Raw genomic sequence first — 21,904 nt, forward strand, 5'->3', positions numbered from 1 at the left:
TTTGTATTGCAATCAAATTTGTATTGTTTTCAAAGATATGCAACACAATGAAAACATCAGCTTTATGAAATAGGCCAAAGCATATCATAGAGAACACAAAGCAAAAAAGGTATGGGTATCATGACAATGATCAGTTATGTCATCAAATTACACATACTCCTGGATCTTAGTTATCCAAGATGAGTTGGTGCTTCCTGTAGCCCCACGCCTCCTAGCCACTGAGAGCTCCATCATAGCTACTGTATATCCAGATAAGTATTAAGCCACTGAGATCTTGAGAGAGAATGTGGTGATTTACAGTTAAGATTTTGCAGTTAAGATATCAAGAGTGTTGATTCTAGGCTGAAAAATGACGTTGTTGATTTAAAGCCCAGTACACTATTATGGATTACTGATACGGTGTGCTAAATTTAAATGTTGAAACTGATTAAACATTGTACACCTGGGATTACATCAACATGATGTGGTTATAACTGCTGCTGTGTGTTTGTTGAATCACGCCATTAATTTCCAGGGTTGATTGATCATCCAGATGTTGTAACACATGCTGAAAATGCGTGTCATGATTTCTCAGTTTGTTTACAGACAGAGTCAACCGCTTGCTAGTTTAGGAATCTGCTAGTTCAAAGTAAGTAGGCCACAGTCACCGCCACACCCCCTCAATGGACATGCTTACAGTGCCGCACACACAAATACACATCTTACCCCGTAGGGACTCTTATCTCACCTATAGTCCCCAAAGGTCTGTCTTTTCTGCGCTCGCAGCAGATTCATTGGCTGCTTGAGGTGAGTCTCTGGGGTCTCTTTACTGCTGGTTACAGCCACCATCCACCTTCAGGAACAAACGCTCAGCCTGCACTTACACACACACATAAAAGAGTGTGCAATTTTGTGTCCAACAAGCTAGATATACTCTGCGCAGACATGCATGTGAAGTCCTGTTGTGTAGTACACATGCACTTACACATAAACACACATACACATACAAGCACTGTGCTGTGCCCTGTTCGCAGCTCCATGCAGGGCTGCAGCCAGGCTATCCACCACTGTTTGATTGGATTTATGACTGCGGCAGTCCCTTCCCAATTTCTACAGATTGGCTCCAAGCTAATCTCTCTCTCCAGACTCCTTCTGAGGATAAAGGAGGATGTGGGAGGAGACCGGTCTTAAATTGGAACAAATTTGCGATGGCTGCCACCGTGTACATTTTTGGCATTGAATAATACAGCCGCTCTGAAGCATTTCAAATGATCTATCCACTGGTTGTTCAAAATGACTGCCGTCTGCGGTTCCGCCCCTAATTCACAGTCTATGAGGGGGTTCACTGTGACATTTTCCTTCGCAGTAATGGTGTAAACCCTCATTGAATCATTACACCATCTAGCTATTTATCTCCCTCTTATTTCCACCTTATTTAAATGTTTATTCGTTCCCCCTCCAGGCTGTAAACCAGTGCAGTGCTGACCAGCCAATAGCTCAGCTCGCCATGTTTGTACTGAGGCTGAGGGGTTGTTGATTTTGGCCCTGGCGTGCATGCCATTTATCATCTCAGAGAATTCAGGTGCCCACCTGACAGCCGCTCACTATTGGCTGCCCCAAACAGGAAGTGGAATCAATGACTCGGGCAGCATGACCTCATCGCTGCCTAATTAGCAGCAGAGCCGTTTAATGAACAGCTGGAGCAAACGCACACGTCAGCGCTTTCCTCTTTTTCTTTCCAGCTGTCATTGGCTGTAGCCTCCAAACTCAAACATTTCCTCCTCTGTCTGTTTTTCTTCCCCTTCATTTTGTCCTTTTCACAGCGTTTCTCTTTCTCCCAAAATGGCTAAATGCTGTTTTTTTTCTTTCCCTTCTTATTGTCTTTTTCTTTTCAGCTTTGCTTTGTCCTCGCACTTTATTCTGTCTTTTTCTTTCCTTCTTTCTTTCTTTTTCCACTCATCTGTAATTTTGCTTTCTCATTTTATTTTTCTTCTATTTACTTTTCTTTTCTTTCCCTCTTTCTTTTTGTCTTTCTTTCAACCTTTCACTTTATTTCTTCTATTTTTCCTGTCATGCTTTCCATCATCAGTTTTCCTTCCTTCCTTCCTTCCTTCTCTCTTTCTTTGTTTCTTCTTTCCTTCTCTCTTTCTTTGTTTCTTTCTTCCTTTCTTCCTTATTTCTGACTTTCATTCTTCCTTTATTCCTTCTGTTTGTCTCTTTCTTCTTGCTTTCCACCATCAGTGTATTCCTTCTCTCTTTCCTTCTGTCTTCCTTCCTTCCTTATTTTTTCCCTCCTTCCTTCCGTCTCTCTTTCTTTCTTCTTTCCATCTTTCTTTCTTTCTTTCTTTCTTCCTTATTTCTGACTTTCATTCTTCCTTTCTTCCTTCCTTTTGTCTCTCTTTCTCCTTGCATTATTCCTTCCTTCCGTATTTCTGTCTTTCTTTCTTTCTTCCTTTCCTCCTTCATTCCTTTCTTTCTTTCTTTCTTTCTTCCTTTCTTTTTTCTTTCTTTCTTTCTTTCTTTACTTCTTTCTTTCTTTCTTTCTTTTTTTCTTTCTTTCTTACTTTCTTTCTTTCTTTCTTTCTTTCTTTCTTTCTTTCTTTCTTTCTTTCTTCCTTCCTTTCTTCCTTCCTTCTGTCTTCCTCTCTTTCTTTTCCCTCCATTTTCTCTCTCTCTGCCTTACATTTTTTGCTTCTCTCTGCCTTGTGTGACTCTCCTTCCATCTTGTTCTTCCCCTGTCCCTTTTCTTCCTTTGTTAAAGTCTTCCCTCCTTTTGTCATTTCCTGTACTGAACAGCCGTAATGTTTCATTTCCCTCTCCTCTTACACATTCACTCTGCTATTTTCTTATTATTCTGTTATTCCTCTCACTCCGTCTCCCCTCGCCTTCTTCTCCTTTTGTCTCTGCGCAGCAACCTGGAGAACTTCATTAGCCCATTCTTCTCTGTCAGCCAGGAAACCACATCCATCTTTTTGTGCAAGAGGCAGGGGTTATGACTCACACCGGCGCCTTCACTGCTACACGTGCATCCAGACACACACACACACACACACACACGCACACACACACACACACACACACACACACACACACACACACACACACACACACACACACACACACACACACACACACACACACACATACAAACGCACACATAATACACTCCCCATCCATCTTACCCACCCTACTCAGCACATTTCATTTTCCACCCTGAAGCTGCCAGAATCAGCCCACTACCTTTAAAATCCGATATGTCATTGGCTTTAGCCTGAAATTATCGAATGAAAAAAACTTTTTCCTTAAGTTTTCTTGAGCCAGAGACAAGCTCATAGTTTGTCTCGTGTAATATCCTGCACATGTACTTGCTGTCTTTTCTCAGTCCAGCAGTCTAAGTTTACAGTTTGGCATGGAGCTTGGCCTGGAAACTGTCAGCAGAAGAGAAAGTTATCCAGATTTTTGTCTTTTTGTCACTCCTTTTTTTCCCTGTTTCTGGCCTCTTTGGCTTGCTGTGTTTCTCATATTCTCTCATTGTTCTCTTGCTTTCTATCATCCATCACCCTGCACATTTTAACCTTAACATTCTTCTCTCTGGCTGTCTTACATCTTGCCCTTCGTCCTCCCTCCCTTTTTTGTTTCGTTCTTGTTGATCTCAAGGTCTGCTGGCTCCAGCGCTACCCAAACACCAGTCACTCATTTCTTCCAGATTGAGCAGATTTTCTCCAATCATTGTCTGCTGTCCACTCCAGCTGCACAGCCTCAGGTCAACAGAGTAGTCAAACTCAATAATCCCAAAAACTCTGCCTGATTAGATTAGCGTCCTGCCAAGTTGATATTGGAGCAAGGTGTGTTTTGCAGCTGTACGGCAGTTTTCATTGGCGCCTAGCTGTTTGGAGAGTCTCCTACCTATAATCTGTGTTTTTCATCTTGTCTGGTATGACAGTTTGTGTTTTTGAAAGGAAACCTTGGAGCTGTTATTTTCTGGAGATGTTGTTTTTTTTACTTGGAATCTTTGCTTCCTGTGAAATAAACCACTGCAGATTATCTTTGTAGCCCATTAAAAGCTGCATCCTCTGTACCAAAATAGGTTTGTGGACTTTTGAAAGTGTGAAGCTATAAAATTGACTTTGTGTCGACATAACCGATACTATGTTCTTCTTGGGAATTCTGCACAATAGCACAGACATTTGACTGCATTACCCAGTTATTGACAGAGTTTAGCTGTATTCAGCAGCTCCGCACAGATCATCAATCAGACATTCTTGGTGTAAGACCCTTTACATCCTCGCTGTGCATTTTCCCAGGAACACTTTGTTCTAAAGACACTCACACACATTACCCTGTTGTGTGACTGCAGCGATTCTCCTCCTCTTCCCCTCGCCTCCTCTGTGTCATGACCACTAGGGGGCAGTGCAATGCAAAAGGAGTGGGCACTGACCCTGTCGGCTCCTAGGAACACCGCCTCGCCTGAAGGCTCCAGCACATCAGCCTCACTGTAGTGTCAAGCAGACAAGGTCAAGCACACAGAGCGTTGAAAAATGAATTAATCTCCCACTCGCTTTCTGCCTCTTCCTCTCTCTCTCTCCTATCTGTCTCTCTCTTTATGTTGAAATGAGACTCAGCCGGCGATCGAGAGCTTACACAGAATCCCCATTTTCACCTCTTCATGGGAGCAAGATTACGAGACAGCATGGGGGAAATCTTGAGTAGAGGAACGCACTGTTAGGTTGAGATTTCAAATAAGCACATAATTCTGACCTGTAACTGCACTCAAGAGGACATGGAAAAAAAATGTGACTGTGCAGCAGTGGGTTTCTAATGTTCCACTGAAATGAATTGAAGGTCTCATATAGGGTATTTTTAGCTGTTCAAAACATGTAGTATCAATCAATCTTTATTTGTATAGCGCCAAATCACAGAAGACTTTATCTCAAGATGCTTTTACAAACAGAGCAGGTCTAGACCGTACTCTATGTTATATTATTAACAAAGACCCAACGTCAGTCCCATCTTACAGACAGGACTCAGTCTGATCTCATTTTATTCCACCATGAGCAGAGCACTTTGCAGTATTTAGCAAGTTACAGTAGCAAGGACATACTTCCTTTAACAGGCAGAAACCTCCAGCAGGACCAGACTCATGTTAGACAGACATCTGTTGAGACTGTGTTTTTTGAAGCAAGGTTTTCAAGCGGCAACCTCCGGTCTCAAACGATGAAGCCCATGTGGAAGTGTTATAAACTGCAATACATCAAGAATCCGCTTGAGGCTGGCTGCAGAAACACCGGAAACCACATAGACACCGATTAAAAAAAGACAATCTTTGCAGAGTTAATAAACATGTTTACAGCCTGGATCAAAAACAGCTTGGCCCAACGTAGCTAATTTCTCTTTCGGCACACACTGTATGGGGGGTGAATTTGTTTCTAACACGACGGTTCAGAAGACATTAAGATTACGAGTTTTTGTCCAAATAAGGACATGACTGACTGGATTCCTGGACGGGAACACATAGCTGTTGGCTAGGAGGCTCAAAATCTGCCTCTTTACGTCACACTATGCCTGTTTGAGTTCTGCATTTCCAATATGGCTGCCGCTAACGATTGGCTTCAAAACAGCGCTCAGGAACAGATGGGTGACATCACAGATACTATGTCCATTATTTATACAGTCTATGGTTTTTAGTTTGGTTACATAAAACATCTGTGGAAGATCTGCAGCCTCTCAGTTTATAACCTCATCCATGTACCGATCTGAGTGACAGTGATGCGAGTGATAATGACGGCTCTGCTGATCGGCTGCTTGAACGTTATCCAAAGGTGAAGGGTGCGACCTGTTGCAGAGACCAATGCAGAGTGGAAAAGTTGTTTGAAAACTCTGCTTACCGACCGATCAATTAGCTTGATTGTACAATTTTCAGCTGATCGTGAGGGAAGAGGGACGAGTGGGTGGTAAGACACTTTACTAAATATTACCGAATATTAATGGAAGTTATTAATTTGGCTTTCTTGGCATCATATTACAAGAGAGACTAAAATGGGCTTACACCTGAGCCTTTAACCTGTTGCACTTGGGATATAAAATTCAAATTATCGCTTCAAGTCACATTTCAATATTTGTTTTTATAATCACCATATTGTTGGGGCTGCGGCTGCGACTGCAATGTTAAGTCTATAACTGTCATACACGCCACAAGAATGAATCAAAGCAAAAGTTTAGTTTCAGGGTGTTAAACAGGATTGATTTGATCAGCTCTAACGTGAAGTAATGATTGGAAGTGATAAAAAACATCTAGATTTGCGTGATGACTCAGCGTTTTTTTGTCCACCAGTTCATCTTTAATTTTGAAAACACAGTTGTGTTGATTTTAGTCTTGCTTATGTGTTTAACTTCTTATTTTTCTAATATCATAGTTTGCTCAGAGTTTGTAATTATGGCAACTTGCCAACAGCAGACTTGTTCATGTTTGCAGCTGTTCATATATTGAAGAGTTGCAGTCATATTTAATGTTGTGTTATTCTTTCTTTCTTGTCTTTCGTGTGGTACTTCTTGAGGTCGGCCCTCGGTCAACATGCCTCAAAATAGCTATAGTCTTCTAGCTTATGGTCGTGTTGGCTCTTGTAAGACACATAAGGTGCATTTCGACTAAGAGCTCCAGGGTCTTTTAGCCCCCAGAACTACTTTCCCCGGAACTAAAAGGTTCCTGTGCCTCCATTGTTGTCTGCGTTTTCGACCCGGGCTGAAGTCCTGGGTGGATTGTGCAAATCAGGCCAGTGACGTATGGAGAAAAAAAATTATATTAAATAGTATTTTGAAATCTTAATAAATAACTCAACTGGTATGCATTCCCAGGAACTCCCTCTGTGTTTCATCAACTGTGTAAACTCCACAAACACCATTACGATCAACCAAATGTCCCAGGACCTTTGAAAAGTACTACACCCCAAGCAGGGGCTTTTCAGGGGGGATATTATCTACCCTGAACTAAATTGAGACCCTGGTTCCTCTGGTTGTAACGCACGTAGTTCAGAGGTAAAGTCCCTAGTTCCGGGTAAAGTTCTTGCTGTGGAAAGACGCCTTTTGAGGCATTAGTATACATTTTAGTCTAATCAGCTGAACTCTCTCACAGGAGCTTTAAATGACGTGACGTTAAAAGCGTCATTCTCCTTTTACAGTGTAGATCCTGTTTTTGCTTTAAGTGATAAACAATCCGCATCACTTGAAGATGTCATCCTTTAAGAAGTGATCTTCTTACAGTTGTCTTGCTTACTTGTAAATAATACATCCAGTTTTTTTTTTTTTTGTTTGCTGTCCCTTCCAGCAACTGATACCCTTTGTGGAGGATGACGGCTCCAAACACGAGGACCGCTCAGCAGGCCAAAGCCGCTCCACCACCGAGGAGAGGAGAGAAATCCTGGAGGTCAACAAGGTATTGTGTTCTGTCTCATCACTGTTAGAGTTTCAGATTGTATTCGCAGTCAGAGGTATTAAAATGAGAAGGTGAGGCACATGAAAAATGGGATGAAATTTAATCACAGCTTAATGATGTTATTTAAGATTTTTAAAGTTTCAGTTCACCTCTGAGAGCTTCAATCCTGCGGACGTTTGAAATCAAATCTACCCGAGCTGGAAGGGAAACAATTCATCTGGAAGATTAGAAATAATAATTTGGCATGAAATTCATTACAGATTAGTTTTTTTTTATCTCCATCATTAACCTGAAGCTTTAATAGCCAACTTTCCATTACTTGGGTAACAATTATTCAGGCTGTAAAAGAAGGTTTATAGAAAACAAAATGAAGAGGCTACACATGATAAACTTTATTGTCTGCTGATAGAGTTTGTGTGTTTAAATAGGCGAAATGCTATTAACAATAATTGCATTTGTAACAGTTTTTTGGGAGAAAACCTTCTCATAGCATTTGTGTTAATAGCGATGCACTTGGATGTATGCATGCAGATGCAGAGCTCATCACAAGTCTTTATTTGTAAGGGAGGACATCTGCTCATCTCTTCTTCAGAGGTCACTGAAGTGGTAGACGTTTGTCATTAAACGCTAATGGCTCTGAATATTTCTGGCCAGTGTTACTTCAATAGACTGTGTGCCTATTAGCTGGTATACAAGGTTTTATGATGAGGGGACTTAAAGACATAAACCTATTGATCGATTTACATGAAACCACACTGAAAGTACTGCTCTTCACTCTACAGAGGTGAGTCTGGAAGACGTAACCCAGACCCAACTGTGTCATGGAGAACATTTTGCAAATTCAGGGGAGGATGGAACATTCTGCATCACAATGCATTGTCTCCTGCACTATATAAGAGAAGAAAATATATATAATTAAAAAAACAAAGGTTGATTTAATCAATTTAAAACAACCGATCAATCAATCAGTCTTTATGTATGTAGCGCCAAATCACAACAAATATTATCTGAAGACTCTTTCCAAACATAGCAGGTCTAGACCGTACTCTATGTTTATTGTTAAGACCCAACAGACAGGACTCAGTCTGATCTCATCTTAATCCACCATGAGCAGAGCACTTTGCAGCATTTAACAAGTTACAGCGGCAAGGACAAACTTCCTTTAACAGGCAGAAACCTCGAGCAGAACCAGAGTCATGTTAGACAGCCATCTGCCTCGACCAGAGTTAGGGTTGGAAAGACGGATAGAAGGAGATGAAGAGAGAGAAAGCGATGATAGAAGTGAGACGGATAGTTGAAGTTGTAGCAGCTTGAGTCTTACATGCCCACAGCAGGAGGCCTTCTGCAGCAGCGATCCAGAGGAACCTACGGGACAAGGGAGCTCAGGGACTCCAGAAAGGTCTATGGTTAGTAACTTTAATGGGACAGGAAGAGTTAAAGTAAGTGACAGGCAGACAGAGAAGGGAGAGGGAAAGATAGGATCCCAGTGTGCCAGTTCCCCCGGCAGTCTAAGCCTGTAGCAGCATAACTTAGGGCTGGTCCAAACCAGAGACTGCCCTAACTCTAAGCTTTATCAAAAAGGAAAGTTTGAAGCTTACTCTTTAAAGTAAAGAGGGTGTCTGCCTCCTGGACTCTGACTGGTAGATGAAGGATTGAAGTATATTTAGTTGGCTCTTCAGGACTTTAGCTCTACTTTTGCTTTAAATGTAGTTTTGTGAGCTTCTTTAAACTAAGTCTCAAGTGAAGAATATTGCAGCAGAGTGTAGAGTGCCAGGAATCAGTGTCAATATCCAAAATTGAGGCTATATAACTTCACCTTAAATCTAAAGCCTAAACCATCCCTGTCAGGTTGTATCCCAGTTGTGACTGTGATTTAGCAATTTCAAGTGTCTCTGTATATAGTTGAGAAGTGACAGTAGCATGAAGCCTTTGATTGACGTCGATAATAACCAGTCTCTGCACTAAATGACAGAGGTAAAATTGACCTGACACTGAAGGTGAAGTTCTAAATTTGTGTATAAATGTCTCATCATTCAACTTTGGTCATAAGCTTTGGAAAATAAAGTTACAGCATGCGACATATCTGATCTACAACACTGACTGCAGGTTGGGTGTCGACTGATATTGTTTTTTCAGAGCAGATATGATACAGATTATTTGTAGTTCATGAAACCGATAACTAATATTTGGATCTGATATGCATTTACAGCAAAAATGAAAATATTTCTGTCAAAATTCAGAATTTAATATTACAAACTCCAGAACAGTACTTGTTTTAAATGCTTCAAGCAAATCAAAATGAAACTTTCAACATCATATACAGGAGTTAGCAATTAAAGTTACAGTACAGTAACCACACATAGTCATGTGACGTCCAGCCAATCAGATCAGTGAGTGAAAACAGAGTCAGAGGGGAAGCCACTCCAACAGCTGAGCCACAGAAGTACACGTTTTAATTAATTAAATGTATCGTCCATCAATAAAATAAAATGCTGATGCAGATGATTTGCCAAATGCGAAATATTGGCCCCAATAAATTGGCCAAGTCTGATAATCAGTCAACCCTCACTGCAGATAAGAAGAATTAAAGTTCTTTGCGATGCTAGGATCCATTAAACAGCCCAAATACTACAAATGAATAAGGATTTGAATAAAAGTATAATGCATATATAAAATAATTTACAGACCATTGGTCGCAAGCATCTGACATAAACAAGACAGGACGTAGAGTTGATCTGTTGTTGCATCTCGTGAGTGAGTTTTTTACTTTTTGACTTGTTTCAAGAGTCTGACATCAAACACACCTCTGAGCTGTTTCAGATTTATCCACTGTCAGATATGTTTTTGCTCCGTTAGAGTGCCTGTACTCTGACACCGCTGAGTGCAGAGAGCTTTACTTCAGACTGGCACGCCATGTTGTCAGTCAGAGGCTGAATGTTAGTTGCCGAAAGATTAAATCCTGAGTCATGGCTTGGAGACGTGCTGCAGAGAAACAGGCTGAATTTGAGCATGGAGATACACAAAACATGGTTTCACAGACAGAAAACAAACAAAAGACAAAGACAGAGGTCTTTTTTTTGATGAACAGTCGATGTCAAAACTTACCTTAGAGACTGATATGTTGCTGTCACTACTCCACAATGAAAAGCCACCCACTTTTTCAAGTGCCTTAAACATGAAGCAGGAGAAAGTGTTCTGTTTGCATAAGTTATACACGAACAAAGTGTTCATATTCTATTACAAATGAGATAGCATGACAAACAGTGATGCTGGATGCACGCATTATTTCTTGTGATGTTCTTGTGTGCAGGTAGGGACTTTGAATCCAGTGCAATACTGGTGTACCCTGCCACGAAGAACACAAGTTAGGGTACTGACTCTTGATCACTGAATGTGGTGACTTGAGAATATTAAATAAATAACATAAATAACACTTAAAGTTCAGGTGTGATTAAAAAGAAAATCCAAAAAGGTACAGAACCCGGAAAATTTAAATATTTATAAGTTTAAGAAAGTGAAATAAAGTAATCCCACTTTCACTGCCTCTTCTTTCTAAGACAAAAAGTACATTTAGTTTATGATTAATAGTTTTTATTGTTATTTTCACAGTGAAAAAGCATAAAGAAGCAGTGGCACCCTGAACGGCAAGGACCACATTGAAACTAAAATTAACACAATACAATGACAAACATACATCTAAAAATAATAAAAAATAAAAATAAAAACAACCAACACACACATACACAAAACCACATGCACAGACAGCTTAAATTGGACAAAAAGTTCATTTTTTGATTTTTGAGTCAGTTCTTCCAACTTGGCAATTGCCTTCAAAAGGCTTCAAGACTCCACTCCAGAAACCGGTGGATGACGTCACTGAGACCATCTCCAGGTTTTATTAGACATTACACTATAAAATACAGTACGGCCTCACGAATCAGCATTGGAGTGTTCTAAACCAGCTAACAATGCTTCTATGTGACCTACAACAGCAAACAAGATCATCAGAGACAAGATAGATCTAGTTATTTTGAATGCTTGTGACAGCTTCCGCAGCATAGCTTTAAGACGAACAGCAACAGCAACCTGCCAAAACAGCCTTTGTTACATTTGCCACACCAAAGATGCACAGTAAGTGATGAGTTTAAAGACAACAGTATGAGACAGGACAGGACAAGGTCTACAAAAAGACGAGAGGATCTGCTTTGTCCACAGGGGGCGCTGAAATCTACGATAACTGAAAGTTCCTTCCTGGAGCTTTAACAGAAATTACACTCATCAAGCCAACAGCAAGTAGATTGTCATTATCTTCCTCATGTTGCATACAACAGGATACAAGACCAAAACAGGATTGATGAAATGCATATTATCATGTTACACAAACAAAAGTCAACAATATAAATATCTTTAGATGTATTTCATCACTATGCTGCATAGCGGCCCTGAACTGAGCATGAGAACACAGCTTGTCTTACTGCTGACAAACCCTGGCCCCTTGATGTTTTGGCATTCACCATCATAGACAATTTTCTGAGTCCAGGATTAGGTGCAATCCCTCTCTGGAAAAGGGGCACAGGATGACATTAAAGCGCTGTGTGCAAATATCAGCTCTGGGTCGATGAAGCCTAGATCTCACACACTGTAGATGCAGGTGAGATGCAGGTGCAGGTGAGAATACACACAAATGCTTCCAGCAGTTCTCATTCCTCCCCTGAGTTCAGTTGTTGTGGACAGTGGAGAATGGCAAAGGTTCGGCTAAAACACATCATGCATTATTTAGGAGGCCTTTTTAGTTTGCCTCATCTTTCAGGGCTTTGTTTTTGTTTGGATATACAGTATGAGTGTGTTTATATGGAGTGAGAAAGAGCTTTTGTTCTTTCCTCACAGAGACAAAGATTGTGTTTGCGTTTGCTCTCACACATGCTTTCAGCGTGAGCTCGTGCTGGCTGAGTCCTCTCTTTCTTTCTCCCTCTTTCTTCTTTTTGTATGTGCATCGTGCTGGCTTCGTACCGATTGTGCACACCAAGCCGTCTGAGTGTGCCGCAATGATAATGGTCCAAGGTCAGGAGTGTCAGCGGCAGAGATGAGAATTGGTTATTTTTAAGAGCTCAGCACAGCTCCCCTGGCTGCTTTTAAATGTTAACACTGCGGTGAAACATTGCGGCGAACCCTGCGCTCAACTGCACTCAGCACCGTGCAAAACAAACAGCATCTCCTTTTCGCACCAAGCCTACATGCACCTCCTAAAGGTACGCTTGAAAACCTGCTTTCTCTCTGCGAGTTCCACTGACAGTATATAAAATACCAATCCAGAAAGTGGGAGTAATTTCATCCTATTAGAGACCTGTGTACGGCTGTGATAAATAACCTTGTTTATGATATGACCTTCCCCCTATGCAAAGAATTTGCATGCAAATAGAGTCCCGTCAAATGTTCCAAGTATATAGTGATCGAGAAGAACGGCTAACGTAATACACCCGGGGGAGCTTTCCTCACTTTCTGCAATCCTTAACACATAGCAACCTGTCCTCGCACCTTATTATGCAATATTTATGAATACAGCTCATGATGATGTCAGCGGATGAAGTAAATAACCAGATTTCTCTCACTTTGAAGTCAAATGGACTGTTCATATTCTGCACAAAGTAAAAAAGAAATGTTTTTTTTCTTGATCAAAACTGTTACCACATCTCTTGAATTAAAAGGAACGTACAGTATATTAAGGTAAAGCTTGGATCGCTTCAGCTGCTCCCTTAAAGGTGCCCTCCAGAGTTTTCCTGTAAACAAACAAACCTTGTGCCTACATTCAGTAAACAGCAGAACACATTGTGTGTGTCCCTTGAGGCCCAATCAAAGTATTGCACATTTATTTTGTCCTAATACATGCAGAGCTCCTTTGTCTTATATTCTCTAAACTAGTGTTACATTTACATGCTGGTAGTTGTTTACAAGGCTGCATCCCTCCTCTACCCTGTCTTTATGGAGCATACCTGCCTCAACCTGTGAAAAAAATTACAACAATATGAAACTGTGTCTTTGTATGTGTGTGAATTTTGAGTACATTTAAAATAATAATAATACATTTTATTTATAACGCACTTTACATTTAGAAACAAATCCCCTGCAAATGGTTACAGGTAGATCCATCTACAGTACAAAATTGGTTTGAAATCACGAGATGGAAAAAATGACTTTCCTGCTAAGATTAAGAAATTATTTATACATTACAAGGTGGGAAAATGGACACTATATTTTTTGGAATAGAGGATGTGTGTGGTGGCTGCTCCCCTTCTTACTGTTGAAAACATTACGAACCTCCATTTTACTGTACAAAACCTATGACTGTGGAACTTATCGGAAACTGTGAATATTACAAGTCTGGCAGTAATGTTGATGTTTTTGTTTTCAATTTGTTTTTGTTTTTTGTGTTTTCTCTGTCTTTTGTTTGAGCTTAAATTGAAAAAAATGGAAATAAAATCTAAGTGATAAAAAAAAGGAAACAAATCCTAAAATTCTACATGACACATTAATAAAACAGCAAAAAAAAAAAAAACAATCAATTGCAGACACTTGTTACAAAAAGTGTAGTTAAATAAAATAGATAAAAGCAGCAGGGAGGTCAGATAAAAACTAGGGAAATTACATTACAGTAGAGTGATATCATGAAGCAAACATTAAAAAAACACAAATTTAAAAACTGAAAATACAACAAAACAGGAACAATATGAGCGGCGAATGGAAAATAAACTTGGAGCTACTGTGAGGACTTTCAGTTAGTGTTGGTTTCCTTGCTTTGTATAAGTCTTAGCCTTCCTTATTTTATCAGTCACATGTATCACTCTCACTGTTATTCACTTAATTTGACATCTACCCCCGGCAGCAATTTCAAGATTCAAGATTCCTTTATTTTTCAATTTTATCTTCCACATAAAAACTAAATTGTGTTTCACACATCCACCACTCTGTAATTCAGTGCAACATGATTGCTAAAAACAATAAATAATGAGGTAATAAAGATTATTCGGACATTAGAAATAGGATTGTTCAGAAGCAACTAATTTCAAAGTCGTTTAAACGGAAATTTTTATTCCCCTTAATGATGATTGATTTGGAATGAGATGTGATCAGGTTGTTCCTTGTGTTGCTTTTTGTTTAGAAGCAATTACCATTAATTAAGGTGTTTCAACCAGGGAGGTTGTGAGGCGACTAGTTTACTAGTTTCGTTCAAAAATTTGCATTTGGGCTGACTGACAACTCTAAAAGTGAAAAAAAAATCAAATTTGAACTCAGTTCTTTAAAAAAAAATTTAATATATTTTTTTAAAGTTGTGTTTTTGGCTTTTTTGCCTTTATAAGACAGGACAGCTGAAGAGAGACAGGAAATGTGGGGAGTAAGGAGCGGGGGAAGACATGCAGGAGATGGTCGACCAGCCGGGAATCGAGCCGGCGACCCCTGCGATGAGGACTGCAGCCCCTGTATGTGGGGTGCTTAGACCGCTAGGCCACCAGCGCACCTCTTTAACAACTGTGTCAGATTACTAACAATAGCAGAGCTAGCACCACCAGCCACCAACTTTATCACCATTATCTGGACCAAATTACTGCCAACCCATGCTGCATTACTAGATGTCATCTGTGCTTGTTTACTTCAGGGCAGTATTATATTACATGATAATGGCATTCACTGGTAACCAGAGCTACAGCCGTGGCTAGTGGCGGATGGCAGGACTACAGCTTAGACACAACGCATGGCAGGAACTCAAGACCTAGTATAATACAAGTATTAATAACTTAACTGGTCAGTAATTCTGATGCCGATTAGCGTGGGTGATGGTGTTTAATTGAATAGTTATCTGAACATACGCATTAGTTAAAAGTAACTCAAAGGAATAACAAATCTTGGGCGATGTCTTACTCCCTTCTGTAGCTCAACAAGAATGAATTCTTGTTCCGGGTTGTTGTACATTCTCCGTTGTTGTGATTGCTCACCTCCTCTGGTGTGAACTTCAAAAGTCCGTCTGCACAGTCTGGAGTTAGAACGTCCCATGGACTTCACGTCATTTTCAGTTTTCCATCTTGAGCTGTAAACAACGATAAAAGTTACATCCCATGCCGAAACTAATCCTTCTTCCTGCAAGTCGATGTCTGACTTTTCTTGTTTGGCTGAAGTTGACCTGTTGAGACTTATTAATGACAGAGGATTTTGTACGTTCTTGAACTAAGGAAGTGCAGATTGACATCAGATGGAACAGGTGTACATTACTTTGTGTCATCATATGTATTATCGATTTTCACATTTTACAGGGTATTCACAAAATGTATCAAAACGTACAGAAAACACATACAGGAAAAATGTAAAATAAATAGATCAATAAATAATGAAATAATGAAATAAATAATTAAGAGTAACTCTTAAACTGTCAGAGTACATTTACAGAAAATTGCAGACAAAACCTTACAATAAATAAGATGAAATAAATAAATAACTAAAATGCAGCAAAAAAATTTAAATACAAAACATAAATATACTGGCACACATCTGAGTTTGTCATACATTCCTCACATCGTAATTATATAACATGTCACTCACATCATCGGCTCACAATTCACAGCACTTCTTCAATGTCAACCTTTTTTTTTTTATATAAAATTCAAAAATACGTCCCAGATATCAAGACACCAAGAAGCCTTCTTCCTCACAAGTGTACATGACTTTTAAATACACAATATGAGACGTTGCACCTCGATCAACGCATTAACTGGGAAGATGTATTGAAGGACCTCTCTCTCTCTCTCTCTCTCTCTCTCTCTCTCTCTCTCTCTCTCTCTCTCTCTCTCTCTCTCTCTCTCTCTCTCTGCACACCTACAGAGCACATGTCAAGTGCTGAAGGTTATCAGAGGTGAGTGGCAAGGAGCTGCAAGAGATTGTGCCATTGATTGCAGATGGTGTTTTTAAAGTGATACATGAAGTGAAATATACGTGTAAAATGTGCACGTAAAAACAAGGCTGTAATTATCTAATATCAATACCAGTGTTTTGCATAGCACAGAAAGAAAAGGCCTCACATTGTTCGCTGACATTTTCGGGGACAATAACTTATGAACAATATTTTGACATGACTACTTTTCTTCAAAGCTTTTCTCTCACGGTTGGTGCTTATGTTGTTCACATGACCGAACCCTGCCTGGAGGCTAACACTGAAATGATTACAGCCACAGCTTTTCAACCTGGCCTTCGGATATCCAGTTTGTGCCTCATGTGTTTGCAGCATATTTAGCTGTGATTTTCGCCCGGGCTGCCCAGCTGCACATTAAGGCGGCAGTAAGGACAGCAAGCTTTGGGGAGTTAGAGCAGTTAGTCAGCTTAGATGCAGCGGGACAGAGGGAAGCAGATGTTTGTGGCCCGGCTACATCTGCCACAGCCAGCTTCAGCCAGAAAGACAGGCCGAGTGGCGCTGGATGAGATACGGGGGAAAAAAACTGTGGAGGGTGAGGCTGCAGGAAAGAGGAGGGGAAATAAGAAAAAAAGAAGAAAAGGAGAAAGGAAAGGAAGGGAGCTTAATGGTAGAGAGATGTGATGGAGTCGTATGATGGAGGGGCAAAGGAAAAGAGAGGTGGAAGGAAATCATCTGTTGTGTAAAACAGAGAAGAGAAATGGACTGTTCAGCTGGGAAACATGTTTTTAAGATGGATGGATGACCAGACAGATAGCTGTGCTGTCAGAGAGTAGATGTGTGAAGCGAAGGGTGAAGGACGATAGGACACTTAGAGAAACTAACAGGTTGCAAAATGCAAGTTAAAAAAAAAGATTTTGTTGGTGTTTTTTGAAATGAATGATTCGGAGAGAGCCAGGGGCGTGCTGCTGATGTACAGGAGAGAAGCATTGTGTAAAAGATGGATGAAGGGATGGACTGATAGATGTGTAGACAGCTGTGAATTGTCAGAGTTAAGCCGTCCCCATTCAGATAGGGTCTTCAAAAGGAATAAGAGAAGACTGATGAAATTCAGCTGCAGCAGGGGAAAATAGGATGCCTTCTTCTGTATCAGGATGCAGAAAGAGAGAGAAAAGATTGAAGCATAAGTGAAAAGATAAGTCCAAGCAAGCTTCAAACTCCCCAGCTGATGTGTCACACTGGTTTAGCTTTTCTAGCCTCATATTTCCCCGCAGAAAAGAAGAAAGTGAATATTTTTTGAAAAGATGACTTCCATCAGAATTCAAATTCCCTCTCTGCTGTAAATAATAAAGAGCGATAAAATGGAAAAGGGTGATTGGCAGACTGATAGCAAAGCAGAGTAACAGGATTCTGAATCATCGGATGGGGATTTTCGTACACTCTGTTCTCATTTGAAATAACCTTGGAGCAGACACCACCCTTGTTATAATTCAACAGAGGAGAGTGATCTGAAGAGAGCCATTCAAGTGTGTGTTCTGTGCCCACAAGAGGGAATAATGTAAAGCAGAAGTGTTGGCTCAGGCCTAAATGTACACGCCGGCCAATCCCTCCTTAATCCTACCCGCAGCTCTGTCCCAAACCCTGAGTCCGCTGGAGACTGCATAGAAACATTGACATACCATCTGTTACGTCAACAGGGGATATTGTGAAGCCCAATGTTTGGTGTACCCAATGTTAGCAAACGTTTGAAAACTAAATAAGGCATGCAGGTTTTTGCCTTAGCAAAGTTGAAATTGGTGCGGTATGTAAGTAAGATCCCTACAGCTGTGCATGAAACCCCAAGAGACACGTCCTTTGAAGTAAACATGCATCTCTCTAATGTCTTCCTGATATAATAACCTCTGAAATGTCACAGAGACACAAACCAGAACCAGTGTAACAAGCTAGTAAATGTCCTACTTGTTGTGGGATACACTATTGATTGCTGGACAGTTATTTTCTAATTGTTTGTGGTTTGTTTTTTAATTTAAATCTGAAAAAAAAAGCTTGTAGGTGGGGCGCTGGTTTTGCTCAGTTGATAGAGGAGGCGTCCCATGTACAGAGGCCCTCCCAACATACCCTCCCAATGTCCAAGGAAGAGTACAGCTGAGCATCTCCGCCTTGCATGACACCCTCAGCCAGTTGTAATGAGACCACACGTTGTATTATCTCTCTGTAGAGAAATTAACCACTGTTCCTTGTAGGTGTGGAAATTGATAAGATTTTATCAATGTCAATGCCATTGTCGATTCTGCTTATCCAATTCCTTATCAATTCTTCTAACGATTCCTGAGTATTTTTTTGAGGGGGAAAAAAGTAGTTCTATACAGTATTCCGCACCAAAAGGAACCATTTTATTTTTTCCAAAATTATGTCTGCACAAGACTGAACCTGAACATATTCAACTTGAACATACTGAACAATAGGTTGACCGCATTCTCAGCAGTGTGAGTCCGGACGTGGCCCCTCGAGCCTGGATGAAAAGACTTTGAATTTGGAGAGGAAAAATGCTTTTCCTCCAGGGGTCATCGCAGAGGTATTTTACCTGCTCTCGGTGCCTCATTTTCGGTCGCGTGAGTCCGGACGTGGAGCCTGAGGAAAAGCGTCTTGACTCCGAAAGGGGAGAAATAGGCAGGGGTTTGCCTCCCTGATGCAAACATGTTCACATAGAACCCTTCTCCACTTCGGCCCGACGCAAACCCCAAGCTTCGAGGCAGAAGTGGAGAAGGGTTCAGCATATTTGAGGTATTTGCACCTAGGAGTTCTGTGTTGCAGTGTGTGGTGTAATGCATCGTACTGCGATGTGGCGTGACGTCGTGCTGGGAAATGAATCGTTTAGAAGAATCGATAACATTTGAGGTGTACAACTCTGATGGAATTGATCAAATGGATGTTCTAAGTCGGATCCGGTTTTCGATTCCCACCCCTAGTTTCTAGAGGCATCAAACAACAGTCGATGGGTTCGGAGACAGGGCTTCCTCATAGAGATGAGTCATGATCTGCGAATATTTAAAAAGTTGTTTATTTGTAAAAGATTTAGTATTTTATGTGACATTTTCGTACCTTCAAAATACATTAATTTGTTATTGTTACCAGGGCTTGGCTTTAATTCTGTACAACCAGCCCATGGTGACAGTAGCGCCTCAGAAAGCTGTTTGCTAACTGCCAATTAAAAACAAATGAAGAAGACATGAAGCATCAGTGCAAAGTACGTGTGAAACTGGTGTTGTTATGTGAGAGTTGGAAGCAGAGAAAATTGTCAGGTGTCAAAAAAGTTTTGTGTAGAACTTCTTTGAAATAAGCTAGAGTCAATCTTTGCTAGTCCAAACTAGCTTAATGTAAGTCTACTGTACAACAGTATGCACAGAAAGCGTGGCACCCAGCAGAAGGGGAAGTGACTATTTGATTAATCATCGAGTAGTTCCCTGTGACAATCAAATAGTATTAATGCTTCAAATGCCCGTCCCCACTTCCTTACATGACTGGAAGCCATGAAACTACACATTGACATCCTTTCTACAGTTGCAGTTGCGACGTCAACAACCTTTAATGAATTACATCTTCAGCCCCCAAAAAGGTGACCCTGACCCTCGTGGTAGCTGTCACTCTAATCCAGCTCTATTCCCTTCTCCATCACCCAACATCTCAAATCCGCTGGAGCTGTCAGGTGTTGAACAGGTAGTAAAGACCAGCGTGAGGTGGAGGTGTGCTGGTGTTGAAAGGGGGGATGGCTAGAGAAGAGGCAGATAAACGACTCCTCCATGGTAATGTCTGGCTGCTTTATGGGGTGTCCTGTCTGTGAGTGATAGCCTTGCTCTCGTTATCTGTCGATTGGGGTAATTGCTGTTTGTCGGAGGCTGGCTGACGGATGGTGATGCAATCTACCGGGTATTGGAGGTGGGAAGAGGGGGGAGGCATCTCTCTCATCACTCTCCACTAGTGTCTTTACTGGGAAGCATGCTGGTGTGTAAAAATGTATTCAAATGATGCCTGAATATGCCCGAATGTAAATGTGATTGTGTTTGTTATAGCCTTGTAGTGTATGTAATGCGTCCTGATGCTCACTCTCATGCATGTACTATGACTTCAGTTCCATTTTATGCAAATGTGAGCGTGTGTGCATGAAGGCATCAACTTTATTTGAGCATGCGTAAAAGTCGGCAGTGTTTGCATAAATGTTTAAGAAGCATTAGCCATAATTCATTGGTGCCTAATGGGTTGCGATTGCTCAATCTCTACGCCGCAGACCTCTGGTGCCAGAGAATGTGATTGTGCATATCAATTCAGGGTCCCCAGTCACCCACACTGTTTCTGCTCCAATAAAAGAGACCAAAATTCTGCAGCACCCAAGTGACCACAAATTACCACGCTAATGAATACTTTGCATTACTGGTCACACGCCAATTAATGATGGAAAACAAAGAATATGACAAATAAATTCGCCAGCTGAATTTGTCACTGAGTGGCAATTTCGACGGAGCTTTGTGTTTCCATTTTCGCCAGCTGCCAAAACTGTGGGGATCAGCCTGACTGACTGACTGGCTGACTGACTGACGGTGCATTTTGCAGAATGGAGGGAGGATGATTCATAGCAGCTCTCCGGACTACTTGAGAATCATTCCATCTGTGGCGTGGGACAGGCCGTCTTGTCATCGGCACATCACTCATCGTTTGTTCCCCTCACGCGTCCCCTTACCCCCTGCTCCATCTCGCCATCCTCCTATCTCTCCCGAAGGAGACCTTACGGAGATGACCCTCCAACCCTCTGAAGCTGGACCCGTGCTTCATGGCAGACCTCGGCCGTTTTCTGCGCCACACCTGCCCCCTCTTCTCCCCTCTCTGCCCCACCCCTCTCCTCCTCTGCTGCAGCCTGCCACCGCCACTCGCCTCGCGTTTGATTTAATACCAGCCTAAGTGTGAATAAATTCCTGTCACAGCCCATTAAGGAGGCCTTGGAGAGATCTGGCCCTGTTATTAATTCTCCACAGCTCCTCTCTCTTTCTCTCCCCTCTTTTAGTTACTATCTCTCCCACTCTGCTGCTGCTGCTCCTTGCTGCCATGCCCCCCTTACCCTCCTCGTCTTCCTCCTCCTCCCTCTCCTCTTACCGCTCTCTGCCTTGCTTTTTTAATACCCCGTTAATTACCACGTCTGTCCTCTTTATTCAAATGAGAAGGGGAGAAATTAAAGGCAGGGGGTATGTTTGTAATTTCAAACAGAGAAGCCACATTCACTGTCTGGCTTTTCTCTCCTCTCCAGACCTGTGCTTGACTCGCCGCCTGGCTCTGCGTGTATAATGAATTCCAGTGGCACCAGCAGTTAGTTTTATCTGAAGAGCAGGCAGGGAGTCTGAGGAGGCCGGGCGATAAACAAACCAAGCCTCCTTGCTGCAACACGAGCAGAAGAGAGAGATGCAGCTCGGTTGGCAGATGCTTTCCCTTTCGACTTTTTCCATTTTTGCTTCCTGATTCCCTCATCTCCCTCAGTCTTTCCTCTGTTTTTCCCTTTTTTTCCACTACCACAGACCCCCTGCTGTGCCTCTCCCATCCTCCTTACAACTACCTCC

At 41.4% G+C, this 21,904-nt stretch overlaps 1 protein-coding gene across 1 annotated transcript in view; it reads left to right on the forward strand.

Moving 5' to 3' along the window:
* med30 (mediator complex subunit 30) overlaps positions 1 to 21,904 on the forward strand; it is a 55,328-nt gene that overhangs the window by 10,799 nt on the left and 22,625 nt on the right. The window contains exon 4 of the mRNA XM_034704868.1: positions 7,301 to 7,408. Within this exon, the coding sequence (XP_034560759.1) occupies positions 7,301 to 7,408 (108 nt within the window). The remainder of the gene's footprint in view (positions 1 to 7,300; positions 7,409 to 21,904) is intronic.

The sequence above is a fragment of the Notolabrus celidotus genome, chromosome 16 (assembly GCF_009762535.1).
Source record: "Notolabrus celidotus isolate fNotCel1 chromosome 16, fNotCel1.pri, whole genome shotgun sequence".
In the NCBI taxonomy this organism is placed as follows: Eukaryota; Metazoa; Chordata; class Actinopteri; order Labriformes; family Labridae; genus Notolabrus; species Notolabrus celidotus.